The 18,206-nt window shown below is 35.6% G+C and overlaps 1 protein-coding gene across 1 annotated transcript; it reads left to right on the top strand.

Annotated features, from left to right (window-relative positions):
* Positions 1-2,645: 2,645 nt before the first annotated feature.
* Positions 2,646-4,157, top strand: LOC116778039 (chymotrypsin-1-like). Its single transcript, XM_032671925.2, has 4 exons — positions 2,646-3,201; positions 3,267-3,438; positions 3,562-3,747; positions 3,912-4,157. The coding sequence occupies exons 1-4, from the start codon at positions 2,762-2,764 to the stop codon at positions 4,137-4,139; spliced, it is 1,026 nt and encodes a 341-aa protein (XP_032527816.1). The 5' UTR covers positions 2,646-2,761; the 3' UTR covers positions 4,140-4,157.
* Positions 4,158-18,206: the final 14,049 nt, after the last annotated feature.

Genomic DNA, 18,206 nt, shown 5'->3' with positions numbered 1-18,206 from the left:
TCACTGTCACACTGTGACACTTTGGCTGTCACTGGACGTGCACCAGCAGCCATAACCAGTTACTGTAAATAATCTTTCTTTGTTTCCTTTTGTTATACATGTACATATACTTTTGACAAACGCATATATTATTTTAAATGTTATGTTAAGTTAGATTATGTTATCTTATAATTAGCACTAAGACTTATCGAATTGTTGTAACTTTTCCTTCTCCTTTATTTTTATTTAATATCAGCTGTAGTTATTAGACATAAGAAATTTTGTTTACGTTTTACCCCACCCTTAGCTATAATTACTAATTGTCTCCTTATACTTTTACTTCTTTTATTAATCTTTGTCGGCTCAGACTCTTAGACATTAAGTTAGCATAAGTTTCATCCATGTATCACCCTCATTATCACCCTTTGCACTTGGGAGCTGGAGGATCGCTGTATCAAATCGCAAAAGTCCTCCAGCCCCTCGGGCTCCCCATCAGTTCATCGCTTAGGTTTAATCGTGTCTCCAAATTTTATCAACATTTTTATGTTCATGTGTCTGTATTATTTTACTATTACCGTGTTTGTTTTATTTACCCTCTGTGTGTACAGAAACTTTATTTACCCGTAGTCAATATATTTAAAAAAAAAAAAAAAAAAAAAAAAAAAAAAAAAAAAAAAAAAAAAAAAAAAAAAAAAACTATGTAGGCTCAACAGTTTCGGCAATAAATGGCTGTGACATACGGACGGACAGACAGACATGACGAATCTATAAGGGTTCCGTTTTTTACCATTTGGCTACGGAACCCAAAAAATGAAAAAGTATTTTTCAAGAGCTGTTCCTTAAAAAAAATTAATGAATTATTTCAGTGTACAAAGTTTCGTGAGTTGAAATTTTTCATCAGCGGTTTTAATTTGTAAATATTTAACGAATTTTATTTATAAAACTCGACTTCCTCGCTTTACGGTAAACCAGTTAAAGAGAAGATTTCAGCAGGTCGCTTATAAGTATTTTATTAAAAATGTCTTTCGGCGGACGTGGCGAGCGAACGGCCTTGGGCGTGTACTAGTACGTTCATGGTTACAAACAAAGAAAGTGAAACCAAATTGGAAATGGTACTGCTACTGAAGGATTTTCTCTGAAATTTATTTTTAAAGAGTACATGAAGAAAGTAAATTAAGATTCATATTGAATTACATATTATAAGATACCCAAATATAATTTATAAAAGGTTATATACTACACGTGGGCCAGCACTCGGATAAAGGATATCGTTAATTACAGTTGATGGGGAGCATCACGTGTCGTTAGAACTAAGTCCAGCTAGCAGATAATCGAGGGTCAAAGGGCATGTAATAAGGGATCAAAGATTACTGTTAATTATGGGTATTAGATAATGTGACAGGGCGAACCCTTTTGCTCCAGATTGGAAACCCTTGGTAATATCATTTTTATTTTCTCAATTCGATGAAAATAAGTGGAATATATCACCATTTTGAATATTTGTTTCGGATGAGGTTTATAAACAGGGGAAAAATATATTTGCAGAAACATGTCATGAACTGTTTCTTATCGTTTGGCAATTTGAATAAAAAAATAAAGGATAAATGATTAAATAAACAAAGTATTTTATATGTCTTAATCTTGAGTTTGACGATCCCTTACTTCGAAGACGTCCGATCCCTGCAACGGCTCGAGCGAGACTATCCGTAATTTTTTTTTTTTAGTTTTGTTTTGTCTATTGCCGTTAGACCTATTAGTTGTTACAGCGTCATCGGGAGAGGTGGGTGGCCCGATAGGAACAAGGCGTTTAATTCGGGCCCGACATGTGATACGTTCGTGCCAAGGGTGCCTCTAAGAGGTTGAACCTCAGCTTAGGACGTCGTTGAAGTGGAGGATGGCATCGGAAGATGGGACCCGTAATCTGTACTCTCGCCTCTATTTATACCAACGCAGGTGGTTATGCAAGTGACACCTGATAATTTTAACTACCCTCAATTATTAGTTATTCAAATAATAATAATTGCGCCGACACATATAATAAATTTTGTTTGTTGTAATATTTAAGGATAAAGACGTATGTCTCTAGCTACAGAATTGAAAATATATTAAAATTAAAGGCAGTGACAAGTAAATAGTAATATGTCCTGTCCATAGGTATGTACTGCTGCTGAAAAACACCTTGGTTTGTACATGTGTGCTTTACTTCCTGTCTTTACTTCCTGGAGGCTCACTGTTGGATATTACACACTGAAACACCTTCAAAGTGAAATCAACTTAACTGTATTCAATATGCGCCTCTGGGTAGAGCATAAATTTCAAAGACACACCGATAAGATTATAGAGCGATAATGAAGTTAACAGTCTGGATGAATACTTACACTGGTCCAAGACCTTCGTCTACGGTTAGTAGTTCAGAGTTCTCGATCGACTTCTATGCCATAAAATAATATTCCTATCTTAATAAATTAAAAAATAAAGTTTAATATTTTGAATAGGTGATGATCAGACGAATATTATTTACTAACAATATATATAAGATATAATATTGTTCTTTGGATGACACAATCAATGAAAAGATTAATGGTTTCTCTGTAAGAAAAGATTTTATTAATATAAGGCAACTTCTTATCTACGTAAAATATAATATAGTCTATGAATAACTAACGTCAAAACAATACTTCTTATTTATTTCTGCAACAGTTATTTCAGAATTTTACAAAATTTTGGTAATCTATTTATTAATAAAACGAATACTAAATGACCGAGTGACTTTTAATAAACAATGAATAGTTTTTGTATTAGCATATTTCTAATAATAATACCAATAATTTTTGGAAATACTGAACTTGAAAATAAAATCGATGCAAGTCCTGTCGTCATATCCGATGGGAAAACAGATGTTAAGGAAGAAGTGCCGGTGAATAACAACACTCGGCACGCGTTCTTTCGCTTCATGGACAGAGGGAAGAGTTTAAAGGGAACCCCGGCTCGTCGCGTGTTCGGAGGCTCGGCTGCTGAGTTGAAAGACTTCCCTGCGGTGTGCGCCTTACTGGACCGATACTTCAGCGTGCGCTGCACGGCTACTGTGATCTCCACACACTGGGTCCTCACGGCCGCGCATTGCGTCACCCCTCGCCTGGCTTACGTCAAATATAACACCCGGAGACCCGCCTCAAGCGAAGGAAACGTCACGGCCATTCATTACTTGTATCAGCATCCCAAGTAGGTATTTCTAGGGACGAGTCGATTCCCAACTATTGTATGTTAAACAATATACATAATTCCAGGTATAAGGTGTTACAGAAGGACGAAGGTCGAGGCATTGACGTCGTCGGTTTGCATCACGATGTAGGATTGGTCCGAACACGTGACCAGATAAAACTTTCTACCCCATCCGGTTTCATACTGGCCGCCCTAAGAACAAACAACCCTCTCGATCTCTTCACTGAGGATGTGAAGGTACAACCGTGTCATGTTCTCTCTATTCCCTAGTGTTGATCGAGATTTAGGCATTGATATTGTTTCAAATTACAACTCAATTTCAAACTATTTATGTTGACATTGATTTCAAATAATTTATAGGTGTTTGGGTTCGGCCGCACGGAACGCTCGGTTTTAGGAGAAGAGCTCTTTTCGGTGCAGCTGAAGCTGAATGGCTGCGAGCGTAGTGATTGGATCTATTGTGTTTGTGGCGTCGCCAGTCGAAGTAAACCTCAGGGTGTATGTTCAGGAGATTCCGGGGGACCGGTCCTGTATAATGGAGTGCCGGTATGAACTGCTTCTACACAGATGATGAATTGTGTCTATCGTATTCCTGTAAAATAGTCTACGGTATCTTCGCGAGAGTAATTCAGTAGATTTTTGTATTTCACGGACTCAAAGTAGTTCTAAACAGTCCTTGGATTTTATGCATAGTGAGTAAACGACTTCAGGTCGGAGTCACATCGATGGGCCCAGTGGAGTGCACCCTAGGCGGGGAAGGGCCGCCGCCGGGAGCCACCAGCGTGTTCACGTCTCTACACCCTTACACGGACACCATCAACGCCACTATCTTCGATACGGAAGCCACTCTGCGTATGCGTATCATAGGAGGAGCGTCCGCACCTTACTCCCGCTTCGTGGCCCTGACTTTTTATCTTATGATTGTGCGATGGATGTGAAGTAAAGTATTCTGACTTTATAAATGGATTTTATTCTAATGTAAAAGGTTAATTTTAGTAGTCAATGTTTGGTGTTAGACCGTGCTAACTGTCTCTCGTCTCTACAGATATAACATTTCATATTTGTAATGTGAGAGATGAAATTCGAGTATTCTTTGAAGTAAGGAATAAGGACCTTCGAACCAAGAAGAAAATCATCTTCGTAATAAAGTAATTTGATATATTTTATTGATTGTTAGGAGCGGACCGGGGAGATCTAGTTCGTTACCGAAGGCCCCGTCGTTATATTCAGAGACATGCCGGTTACTGGACACGCGAGCTCATGATAAATTAGTTTTATTGCTTGTTACTTTCGTTCCTTATTATTTTTGCAAGATTCCAAATATTCCCTTTCATTTTCCTTCCTAAATTGTCACAAAAATTATTATGAAATGTAAGACAATTTTCAGGATCTGGCGTATATCGAGAGATTTATTGATTAAGGTACTTAATTTGTAACTCTAAGATTTTAGTATGAACAATAAATCACAACAAAGCTATCCTATAATACATCTGACGGCTGCGGTATTGTGTTCCTACACCTACACCTACACCTACACCTACATAACATACATTTACATCCTAGCTAACTTTAAAATGTTATTCAAAAGGTTAATGTCAAAAATCATGTTTCCATAATTTTTTTATTTTGATTCGTCAAAAAAAAAAAAATAAAAAATCCTGTTCCTGATGAGAAGAATCAATCAGGAAACTTATTGCAGCTTTTTTCAAAACCCAAAGGAAAATACCTTTATTTTACATTATTATATTTTATATCTAATAAATAAAATAGATGTATCCTGAACATGAGAGGCGTAGTGATCTCTAACATGCAGGTACATCTTAAAGTTAGCCCTTTATAATGTTTCAGTTTTTTAAAATTAAATTTTATTTAGTTTTAATTGAAAGTGAAAGTAAGGGATGTTATAATATAGAAAACAAAAAGTTTTGTTTAAACGAATTGATAATTGAAACCTTACAATGATAAGAAAAGTCGTAGACTTTGTGTTTTGGGAATGGGAATTCCACAGAAAATTCGATTTAAAGTTCGCTTCTATTCTTGGAAGATCATTAATCCTAAATATCTTAAATAACGATCAAGTTTATGAAGAAGGACTTAGTTACTGGACTTCTACTGACCTACATTATTAACATATTATGAACATGGTTTTATTTTAAACCATTAAGAATAACTTACACATATTTTAAAACGGTTTATAGAAGATGTTAGATTAAGTGGAAATTATAAAATTATACGTTTTAAAAAAATACTTTTCTGACGTATCCGCTGTAGATGGTCCAATGTGTGAACCATATAAAGAGCGTTCTCGTCGAGCGTCGCGGGGAGCGGCTCTTAGCTCTAATTTATATGCATGTTAATACAAGTGTGAATAGACAAACTACAGACGGAGTATTTCTACTTTTCCATTTATAAATCTTCTAAAATGGTAGTGTTAACGAAAGGCTAGGTAGTGGGGTTCATGAAAAACTGGGAGAGCTCCGTATGAAGTTCGTTTCTGATTACTCTTGGTAGGGAACACAGCCCGACGGACGGCAAAACGGTCCGAGCCAAAAGTACTCTAGCCGCCATGGCTGCAAACTCGCGCAATGTTTTGGAAACTCCACGACGACATTTATTACAATCAAGATATCAGTAATCCAAAAAAACAATATAGTTTTAATCTCTGCGTGACGCAATGAAAATAACATTGTCAGTGTCGTCATCGCGCGGATAGCATCGTTGCTCGTCAACCTCAAACTCATCGTCCACATGTGTATGGAAGGCTGGACGTTACGCGACTCGTGCAGCGCCGAAACTGCCTTAGACAGTGTGATGTGATGTCAGTGTAACGTCATGATTAAATGGATTTGTGAATCTATATGAAGTCTTTAAGTTACTCTTGCTATTTTACTATATTGTTTGTTATTCTTTGTAATGTTTGTTGTTTTAAATTATTAAATATAATATTTTAAAGATTAAAAAGGGGTGTAGAACAAAATACTTGCAACTTTTATAAGTTCTATAGTTTAGTATGACCAACAAACCAAAGTTCGCATCAGCGATCTTATTAAGCCGGTTGTTCTCTGTTTGGCTGAAAACTTGTTACAAAATTTGTCAGTTTGATCTTACCTAAAGTTATGATGATAATAAAATACCATATAAATAGTATTATCAACCGAGTGCGGCCGCTGTAACAAAATGCACACTTACATCTTTTTCACAATTCCCTCAAAATAGCCAGGAACAAAAGCGCTGCAGTGGTAAATTAGACCCTCATTATAACGAGGGCTTACAATCTAAGACTTTTGTATTTGTGTTTTGAAATGAACACAAATATAAAATGTGGAAATGATTATTATGTGAACTAAAAGAGTAGTAAGAGACATCCGGTAAAGCGTCTTAATCAGTAACGTCGTATTCAGTGATACCGTGTATAAACTTTTACCTCGTTTTTTATTTCTTTAAAAAACGAAAAATTCGAGTCCTGGTGCGTTCATCGATTAAACAAATTGATTTTATTTTATTAATTCAATATCAACAGGCTTTGTGATTTTTTTAGAAAATCTATAAAAAAAATTAAGGTATTGTTTTCTATTCTAGTGAAATAAATCGAAACATGTTTTGTAACACGTAAAATCATCTCGTGTGAAGATTAGTACTAAACCCATCATCCTAGTAAATAAGGTGCGTTTCGAGACCTCACTCATGATGTGATAGCCGGGGCGGGGAAATGATGAATAAAAATGAATTATAAAGGTAACACTAGACACGGATCATATTTAGTGTGAGGATCGCACGTGTGGTAAGAGGAGGAGACTGGAACCTTATACTTACAGAATATGATCAATTTTGATTTGTACATTCAACCAGCAAGTGAGTGTCGTTCATATTGAGGTCGGTAAATTTATAGTTGTAACATTATGAGGTCTAATTCAATGTTTTAGCATGTACACTTTTTACATTTACCTAAATGATATCTGAGATTTGCTCGTGTGCACATTTAAAAAAATATCTTAAAATAAAGTAAAAAACCTCGTAGTTACCTGAAAGCAGTGTTATTATACATTTAACTATTGAATGTATATTTCAGCCGTCTATTAAGCTTTTAAACGGTATATATATATATATACCGTTTAAAAGCTTATAATATATATATATATATATATATATATATATTAACTTGTACTATTTTCTTTACATCTTTATTTAAATTGTTTTTTTTTGCTTTCGGTAATTAGAATAAAGAGTACAATATGAGGCAGTCAACTTAAGACCTTCAAAGGTTATAAAGTTATCTGACACTTAAATGTTCGTTTTCGTGTGGATTGCTGAATGCTGATTATTGGTTGCTGAAGACGAGGGTGATGAGAAGCCGTTCATGAAACAGCCGACCCTCCTCGCTGATACCAACAATACAGTTAACGAACAGTACTTGCTCTTACTCTTGTCTTTCAATAAATCCTGTTACTGTTACATTATCTCTTGCTTCTTGAATGAATCACCTCAGTTTTTATGATAAGTATCCTAATACACGAATCAACTAGGTTTCCAATGTGTGGAATATCGACATCATAGCAATAGACCACAATTAATAGAAGCCGCACCACAGCGACCGCAAAGACGGCTTCTCGACCACAAAGGATCGAAGTCATTACGAATTCATTTAGGGTACGCTCTGTTTTTAATTGACCTTTAGATGATGTAGGAAATTAAGATTGAAGAGGAACATTTATAATGTAGTCGGCTAATCTTTATATATTATTTGCATGCTTAAAATATATTTTTCAAAGGAATCCTATTTGTAATAGAATTCACAGAGTACCTGCCACTTACTTTATTTTGTTTGTTCGACATAACCTTAATTTGATTTTGTAAAACGCCACCCTTTTCTATTTTTTTTGATGACGTCTGTAAGAAAAGGTGGTAAAAGATTTTTTCCATTTCATAATGTTTCCCAATTCATCGGTGACGAGAGAGGGTTGATGCATGGAGGAAAATTTAGAGCGTAGTTGATAGATCGATGATGAGACGATTAAATTGACGTCAGGTGAGAAGAGTGTCTAGAATAGTTATATATGGTGGAAAACAATTGATGAACTGAATCATAGCAGTCGGGACTCGGGGCAGGGTTCGCTTTTAACAATGTTTAATAGATGTGATATATTTTTTATTGTATTCAGCATCTTGTTTTATCTAATGGCATTAGAAGGAAAACAGTACTTCTATATACTTTCTGGATTATTATATGAATTCCTGGAATATAATATAATACACATCAACAGGGAGATAAAATAGATCTTTGTAAATCAATTTAAATAAAGGCGGATTTCACGAGGACGACTGAAATAAATTTTTTGTAGTGACATGTTTCTTTGTTTATGAGTTTCAATATAAAGTAAAATCTTTGAGCAGGAAATTTAAAACTTTGTAATACTTAGAAATTAAAATATTAGAGTTAAAAAAACACAACAATATCTGACATAAAAAGTGATGAAACATTACACACCAGCGTTGATCTTGATCAAGTGACCATCATAATCATACAACATTACTCCTTCAGAACTATGGAATCCGAACATGGGGACAATCACGTAGTCTAAGATATAGGCTACAAGATTATACTGTAATTTTTAATATAAATATATATAGTAAGTTTCGTAGTTTTCCTCGAACCTCCGGCTGGTAGTGAAACGCAGCCTGTGTAACTGATAATAATTGGTATAAGATAATAGACCATCTATTGAAGTGATAATTTGACGAGTAAATTCCTTTCCTTAAAACAAACTTGATAATGGCGCTGGGGTGTCTTCTGTCTCTCTCTGGATTTGTTGTCAGCAGAGGGTTCATGGAAGTAGATGTAAGGCTTTCCTTTCCCATCTGGGGAATATTTATTAACAAATCTAAATTCCATGCCTATCTTTCAGCGCGGTCAACTTGTTAATACGGATATAGCCAGTTCTAATAGCAGTTAAGCCATTTTTCTTAAAAGCCCAGCTGTGATGAAGGGTGCCAAGGAAGGACCACATCAGCAGCCTCACTGAAATATTCAAAATCGTATTTTGGGGACTTGTTTTCGGATTCAATATCAAGTCTACTGTTCAGACTCGGCTGTTTACACCAAATAATATACTGAACGCCGACGATGTTATCCCGATGATGTTATGGCCACCACCTGTATTCTTCTCTTCTTGAACGCTAAGAAAAGTTTTGGTAACGTATATATTTAGTCGTGTCGTACCCGTCACGGCCCTAACTATTGCTATAGTTCGGTTCAGTGTCGCTAATTTATTTATTGTCATATTCCGATATGGAACATTTAATTTCCATTGAAAGTTTGTGGCGACAGCGGAGTTGTGAGCTAACACAATTATAACAAACTAGAACTCCCTCGAGTGCTCTGGTTCTACTACCTATATAATATTGACTCGATTTATAAACAAACAAACAAACGATATTCAAGTAAACATTAAAATTATTTAAACTTACCCAATACTGTGACTCGTTACGTCGTCTAAAAGTCAGACGTCTAGCTAATACAGGACTCGTTACGCCCACCGTAATTACTTGAAATGAGCTCACTTCTTTTTACATTAATGATAATTTGTACTTCTAAAAAAGGGATTAGTTTCTCATGAAGGTAATTTCATTACTCGTTATCGTGGACTAAGTTTAAAAAGTTGCGTTTTGAAATCATATATACATATATGAAACTGAGGTCATACAAACTAATGATCACAAATCTTTTATTACTAAGGGTAATACTTTTCCGATATGAGAGTCGTTTTTAAGTTCCTATCAATCACTGTGATCACGGTAATTCCTTTAACGATATATTTTACAGACTACTTCATAAGAATAATAAATGTTTTGATGAAGTTATTTTATCAGACTCATGTTCGACAAATTAAACTGTAATAATTATTAGTGACCGTAACCACCAAATTTCCAGTAACAGGTTGTCTCACCAACACAAACTTTTATATTTTTCTCTTTTCCCTTGTTCGTGTTGTTTTTGTTTTCAGAAACATTTTTTTGTATGATTTAACAAACATCTCGTCGGAGGTCTACCACCGGCCTGTCGCTCGTATTTCAAGGAATCCTAGATTCAGTTGAGAACTGTCTCAGTAGCCATCCAGCCAGCCAGTTTTATAATAAAAAATTAAAAAGGGAAAAGGAACGGACATCTATAATATAAAATGTCTGTGTATTGAGTTCGCTTCTTGGAATAGAGTTAACGATCTGATTTAATTATTTTCTTAATGTAAAATTATAAGTGTTATATTACCTTGGTATATAAAATCCCTAACATTTGTAGTAATGCTTCACAAAACTGGATTTTTATAAAATTGAAATTTTCTGCCTCGAGACTATCAATCAACATTTTAATGAGGTTATTGTATTATTTCTGTTATCGTAACCTTCCCTCGACTGCTAACTAATAATCCTCTTGGGTATATTTTAATCTCTCCCACACCATACACCGTGACGGTATACACTGTGACAGTTCTCGACCTGCCCGTCGTCTAAATTACATTAATATCATATACTTTATTCAAGCAAATCGTTGAAACGACTTAGTATTTTATGGAACCTTTCCCTGAACTGTTAATTAAGAGTGACGAGTTTGATGTTATTGAACCGTGGAGTCGACATTTGATGTCTGACTGTGGACTGTCGACTGTGGACTGTCGAGTTTCGAGTGTCGAGTGTCAAGTGCTTTGTCGGCTTTCAATTATATGTTTGAATTAAATCTAATTTATCAAAGAGTCTGTGTGCATTGTTACTGTCTTGAAATGTTAGGCTGTTTGATTATGTCATTACCACTTCCTTAACGATGATATTTAAATCAAACAAGCTTTAATTATAATTCCGAAGATTTTAATAAAAAAAAATTATTAAAATATAAATGTCCGTATCTTTGTTTAAATTAAAAGAAAAAAACCCTAAATGTTTAAAATTGGAAAATAATAACAGTCACATTTTAAATAAACTATTCTTTGAACCGTTTTCCGCGTCCCAAACGCTTAATACGACGTCCCTTCATAACTGAGGTAACCAAAAATATTCACTGTTACAGAAGATCCATGTTAACTTTGATCGTTTTTAACAATGATGAGAAACATTGTTATTGTATGGTTTTGTTATTATTGAAACAAAACCAACTAATTTATATAAAGAGAAGAAGGTTACTGCGAAGAGACAAACAGGCTTTGGCTGCTCGTTAATAGTCCTGAAAAATATTTTCCTTGTCCACGGTTCGTCTTCACATGTATATATATACTTCTTCCTATGTTTGGTGTGTAGTTAATGCTTTAGAGTTAGTTCATTTATCTGACAGAATAATTTCTCAAGTCAGTCCATCAGCTGGCGTGAGACTTGACGTGACTATAATTATGTTTTATGACAAGCGTACAAACATTTGTGTAAATGGCAGCGGTCAGTCAATTGAATGTACCATTGGATATTTTGTCAACGATGTAATGAATTGCTAGTTATGTCCCACACGCCGCATGTAATACATTCATTGTTGAAACAAGCTGTCACAGTAGTGTTTACTGTTTCTGTAGCTTAGGCTGCTGTCATCACCGTCTGATACTAATGAAAAGATTCAATATTGTAAAACGACAACTTATTGAAAGACTATTTGATGACAAAATGTTTATTTCATTTTGAGTTGGTCCATTTGAAAAAACACAAAGTAAAAACAGTAAGTTACAATGTTCACATTTTTCGTGTACATGTTTGTATGAACTCTCGCATGTACAAGATAAATATGAAAGATTTTAAACTTATCCAGGTGCTATCTTCTCCATTACAATCAGAAAGTTACTTCTGCAACAATTAGTTATGAGGTCGAATCAGCCACAATATTAACAAAGACATATACTTTCTGATGAAATTATCTACATATACAGTTTTGGTATATTCTTGAGAAAAAAACCTCACCACTGGTTTATGAATAACCGCTAAGTATAGTGACAGGCTCCGAACCAGACGCTTATGTTATACGGACTATATCAAAACCAATCTACTTGAAACTAGGTCAGTTTGTAAATAATCTTTTTAAGCGTATCATGAGTCGTCTTTAACAAAGGCCACGTCCAGTTAACGTTACTCCTGTGAAAGTTTGTGTCGTACGAGATCTTCAAAGCATTTTGAAATCCGTTTATATTTTTATAATCAGATCAATATATCATTAAATAGTTTGGTCATGAATAATAAAGTACAAAAGTTATTGATTATTTTATAAAATGATTTCCTCAGGCAGTTTCAAATTACTGTGTTTGCGTGTATGGGTACGTATGCATACGTGCTTGCGTGTGTGTGTGTTCGATCCTACAGGACCCAGTACTAAATTTCTATGAAAAGAACTACACTCATACCTTAATTATTAATACAGTAAATTATTTTATTCCTTCCACCCAGACACACAGATACATACATACACACACACACACACAGACACACAGACACACATATACACACACAAATCATTAATCTGTTTCTTTAGAAAAAAACAAAGGTTGTATTAAAGTTTTAACAACTGAAACATAACTGTAAGGATTAGGATTTGAAGAAAACTTTTTATATCTTTGCCACAGCTTCGGTCTCGGGAAAGTGGAAAAATAGAACACATTACAATGAAAAGATATCGTAAATGTTAGACCGTTTTCATTGGATCATTTTTAATTTATAATAAACATGATAACGTTAGTGTATTGTCTGTTATAACGGAAAATGTTCAAATCTTTCTTTATCTTCTATGTAAGTTTTAATGAACAAAACGTTTTGATCAGTGTTATAAAAACTATTCACGAGAATACGAGATGAACGTGGAAACCAATATTTAATGGTGTACTGCCAGTGTAAGTTAAATGAACTAAAATAAACGATATTTTGAACCTGCAGGTATCAGGATGTTCTGTAACGTCCGTGAGGATTTTTCAGTATATTAAAATGTGAACATTCCAAAACAATTCTATATTTTTACTTACATATCTAACTCATGTCAGTTATCGAGAATACGGGTTTTTGTATTGAAACAAGTAATACCTGAAGAACCTCCTGATTGTCCAGTAAAGGATCAAGTCTCGATCCGACGTGGATCATGAATATTGTATTAGATTTAGATGACGAAAAAATATTTTAAGACGTTTGAGGTAGAAAGCTTAACGGCTAACCAGTCTTGTTTGAATATGGGTCACTGAGTAGAACAGTGTAGACCTCGTCAAGGGAAAACTTGCTAAAACCTTTAAGCCTCAAAAATGTATAGGGGCTAAGTTTGTGTGTTTCATATTTAAGAAATTTAAAGCAATTGGGCAACTGTTAGGCTATTTTAATCACAATCTGTACGTGAATGTTTAATTACAATCTGTACGTGATTTTTTTCTTTCAAAAGTCAATAGCACAAGCTTCTACAACAAAAGCATCTACGCAATTGCAAAAAATATAATTCCAGTGAGATAGGACCTAGCTGTTACAGTCGGGCTTGAAGGGCCCAGGGAGGTGAGCCCGTTCCGAGGGTGCCTTTAAAAAGCCGGAACTCGGCTTAGGATGTTGTTGAAGGTGAGGTTGGCGTCAGGTGATGAGACTACATGACGTCTGAGCGACGTGTATGTGACGTGACCTCGTCTTCGCCGGCGAAGACGGTGTGTGTTGGTGTAGTATTGTATAGTATATATATGTATATATATAGTGTATTTTGTATCATGGGCTATTAGTGTCGGTATTGTCGGTTGTTATTTTGTCGTCAGAGTCTAAGCGCAGGTCTTTAGGACGCCTCTTGGCTATCAGGGAGTTTGGAGACGGGGATTAGTCACACGATTCGACTATCAACGGGTTGGACTGTTGCTTCTGTGGTCACACACGAATCATTTCTCCATAACCCAAGTAATGTCTGACGCGAAACATGTTATAATTTTAGTTTAAATATTCTAAGCGCCGTTCAACCTTTATTGAACCTGGACTATTAAAAATATTCCTTCTTTTAGACTCGAAATAAACAAAATGTATAAAGCTGATTATGTTTATATATATATAATATATATTTGTCTTTGCCTTCGTTTTATGTATCTGCAGTGTCTGTTCATGCCTCGATCCAACTCGGCATTGAACAGAAATTCTTATTTTTGGTCGTCAGTGTCAGTACGAATTGAATATATTTTAGAGGCAGTAAATATAACAATGCTATTTAGAGCAATCCATTTATGGCACCATAACTCAAATTTAATAGACGTTTGCAGATAAAAATGTTGAAATTTTCTAATACACAGACTAGTTCAAGACTGTGTAAGGTATTATTTAGTGTATAACTGTAGGTAGGCGCTTAATTTTTATATTAAAAGTGGTCAAACTTAATTATTAGTATGATTTTATGGGAAAGGTTAAATGCATCTCCAATTCCAATAGCTTAAATAAAAGATTTTTTGTCGAAAAAAATAGCATTTTCTCAATTGTTTTGATGTTTTACTATCAGACACATTATACGACACAAGAAGACGTTCACATGGAGCATAAAAGAAAAAAAAACCACAACATACTCTATAATAACAGACAATATATCAAAAAACAGATTTGTTTGTGAAGTAACATGATATACGCTTAAAAGTATGCTTCAGATATCTCACTAAGGTTCTGAGGATAATATTATAGGAAATGTTGGATTTTATGAGATTAAGAATAAAATATGAAATATTTTAAGGTTTTAAATTGCTTGCATACCTAAAAATAGCAAACACTAGAAGTAAATCTTGCATAGGCATTAAAACATTACATTAAATCATCCCAAAGGGAACAAATCTCCCCTAACTTGCCAAGCAGGAATGTATGGGTAGTTACCATTGCCGTCGTAAAAGATTCCAAGAGCAATACTCCATTGAGCATATGCGTACTCATAGTATTGACCAGGCTCGATTTGAGCATACTTATATATCCAACGAACATAGTAACGCAAATCGGTAAACACAAATAATCTATCTTCATTGTAACGTATTTCGAAACACCCAAGCCCCACGAGGTGATCGTTTGAGAATAATCCGCCACCGTTTTGTATCCCAGGAAGGGCCCTTAAATTTTTTATACAAATGAATTTACCCCACCACTTAGGAAGGTATATCGAGCAGTCAACCACATGACTTCTTTTCACTCTTTGATAGAAAATTTTATAATTTTCATAAACATGTTCCAAGTATTCATAACCCGAACCCGCGAAAAACATTTCTTCAACCAGCGTTTCACGAGGTCCTGTCAATGTACTTCTGTAAGCGTACATAAACCTGTGAGGAAAAATATAGTATATGTAAATTTGATCATGACTTAATACAAGAGCAACATCGTGTCTTGGAGAATGTTCTCCACGAATTCCGTGTTGATGTTCTGGGTTCGCGCTTCGGGGACGCACTCGCCATACTCTAAACACACGGTATCTATAAGGAGTGTTATAAGAACCAGCTCTTCCTAAACACCATATTCTCAAATCTTGTTCTCTTGCCATTAAAGGATCTAAGTAGTTTGCTGCAGTCAATAGCATCCGACGATTCAAAATTGTTGCAGTAGATAAAGGTATAAAATCTGGAAATCATCAATGTTTTCATAAAAATTCAGAACTGTACAGGATTTAATGTTTAAATGGAAAACGTTACCTATTGAAATTCCTGCTATCACACAAAGTTTTCGTCTATAATCAAGGTCCTCCCAATCAAAATGAGGTACCCAGAATTTCATCATTTCAAATTCGCATCTTTGCCATCTAAAGAAACTTGTTCTTTGAAGAAGGTCTGTCCGATGGAGTCCTGGAGTAGTTGTCCCAAAATCCCAAAATCCATTCGTACATTTTAGTTTTAAATATACTAATATGAGGGACCTAAAATTAATAAGACGTTTACATTGTTTTTTTTTTGCACATTTATATATTTAATATGCAAGCTGCACTTCCAGATATGGATCTGTTAAGTGGATCGGAGTTATTTATTTTCTTTCATGTTTTCATGCATACTTATATGTTTATCGGTTCATAAACATCTTAGAAATATATACGGTAAAATCTGGTCAAGGAAGCAAATGTCGAAGTTCTTCAAGAAAGCAACTTTTGTCCTCATTCCCAAAAAAGATCGAGTTACGGATACGAAAGATACTAGACTGATAGCCTTAACAAACACCGTAGCTAAAATCTTTTTCTCGGTTCTACAAACGAGGACGACGCGATTCGTAATTAACAACCGGTACTTGAGGCCAAACCACCAGAAGGGATTTTTACCCGGGTTTTCTGGATGCCTAGAACACAACACTTTGTTGTAGGAGAGCTTAAAAGATGCTAGAAAAAGCTATGGCAAATTACAGTTTTTTGGATAAACTTAAAGAATGCGTTCGGGTCGATACAACATGAATTAATGCAATTGGCGCTAAAATGGTATAACTGTCCAATACTAGTTAGTGATATGATCGTGTCGTATTATTCAAAATTAAAGTTTTCTATACTAACTAAAAAACTTTGAGTTACAATATAGGACTATTTCAAGGCTGTTTGAATGATTTCAAGGCTGATTGAGGACGAAACCAAATAAATGTCACAGTCTGTGTCTCGGTAGGCGAAATACAAAATATACCTCTTGAGATCCGGGATAATCGTTGGGCGGTCAATGCATTTCTACGGTTACGGAAAATGCTCGTTTTTAATTTCTAGGTCGTAAGATAAATAAAATGGGTCGTACACTATCCTTAGAAAGAACAGTAGATAGTTTTTTGAACGATCTTGACAAGGTCGATAACCAACCGATTAGTAACGTCAAAAAGCTTGGAGCTTGGATCTCATTTGAATTGGCCTTTCCTCGCCTATGATTTTAATAAAACCCTTTTCTCAAAGTTAGATGCAAGCGTCATAAAGGTGTTGCAAGTTGTTGCTCGGGCTTTTGTTAACGGCTGATTCATTAGTTTTTTTCAGGGATCGCAATAGTTTTGGGATGAGTCTAAAAAGGCCATCGGAGCTCTATAAACACCCAAGAGTTTCCAAGAGATATATCCTGCGGTAATCCCATGATGAATTCGTTACATCGCTCCCAAAAGACAAAGAAGCCCTAGAGTTAGAATGAAGACTTCGTTTCCATAGACAGTTAATGTAGGGGGCAAAATAACAGAGTAGGGTTAGGATCACGTAGGAAGGCCAAAGATACGGATATATTGAAGTCTTTTATTCGGCAAGACGAGAATGATAAATATAAGATCCATGCAATGAGTTTAGAAATGCACAACGAGTGGCTAGACATAGGAGATTTTCGCATCCTATTAGCACTAAAATGGCGCACCTTAATTCATGATTGGTCGCCACCATTGCTGAAATTCTATCTCTATGCATTCCAAATCACTCACCCAGATAAGAGTACGATGGTAAAGGTGCCGAAAAGACTTGCTATATCTGTGGGAAGGCAGTTGGAACTGCTAGGCATTTGTTAGTGGGATGTAAGGTACTCCTGGATAGCGGTCAATAGTCGCGTCGTCACGATAGGGTTATGGAAATCATACGTGAAGCGGTGAGTCTTTCGGTAGTCAGAGCGCAAAGGGAAATAACCACAAATCAGCGATCAGTAGGTTTTGTGAGAGAGGGCGCTAGGGCTCACTAACGAACTCACTCGAAATAGGTCCGTCGTGGATTTGTACGCAGTAGAAGTGGGAGCGAGAGCTATAATGGCTTAATCTCTCTACAACCTACTAAAAGACTTGGGCCTGTCCAGAACTCACATCAATTCATTCCTGGAGCGTACTTTGAAGGCATCCCTATTAGGTTTTTTTCAAGTTTGGTTAGGTAGAGACAGGAGCTTGGACGTTGGAGGTGAGCGTTTAACGCGAGTTAGATAGGGGGCCCCTTAAACCTACACCTGGGTTGCAATTCCCAGACACTGTCGACAGTGTCCTCCACTGTCGACTCCTTTCCCCGCAACGCGATGGACCCGGCAGCCGCAAGGTGAATCCATGGAATGTTTCTTCTCTAACATTTTTATATAAGCCAAATTTTGGTTTCAGGGGTGCCGTTT

This window comes from Danaus plexippus (assembly GCF_018135715.1).
Source record: "Danaus plexippus chromosome 3 unlocalized genomic scaffold, MEX_DaPlex mxdp_34, whole genome shotgun sequence".
Taxonomy (NCBI): domain Eukaryota; kingdom Metazoa; phylum Arthropoda; class Insecta; order Lepidoptera; family Nymphalidae; genus Danaus; species Danaus plexippus.
This window is presented reverse-complemented; position numbering and strand designations above follow the sequence as displayed.

Excerpts from the sequence above, each read along its gene's own strand:
- LOC116778039 (XM_032671925.2), top strand. The coding sequence starts at position 2,762 with ATGAATAGTTTTTGTATTAGCATATTTCTAATAATAATACCAATAATT. Across the intron at positions 3,439-3,561 it reads TCTTCACTGAGGATGTGAAG|GTGTTTGGGTTCGGCCGCAC; the intron begins GTACAACCGTGT and ends AATAATTTATAG. Across the intron at positions 3,748-3,911 it reads TCCTGTATAATGGAGTGCCG|GTCGGAGTCACATCGATGGG; the intron begins GTATGAACTGCT and ends AAACGACTTCAG.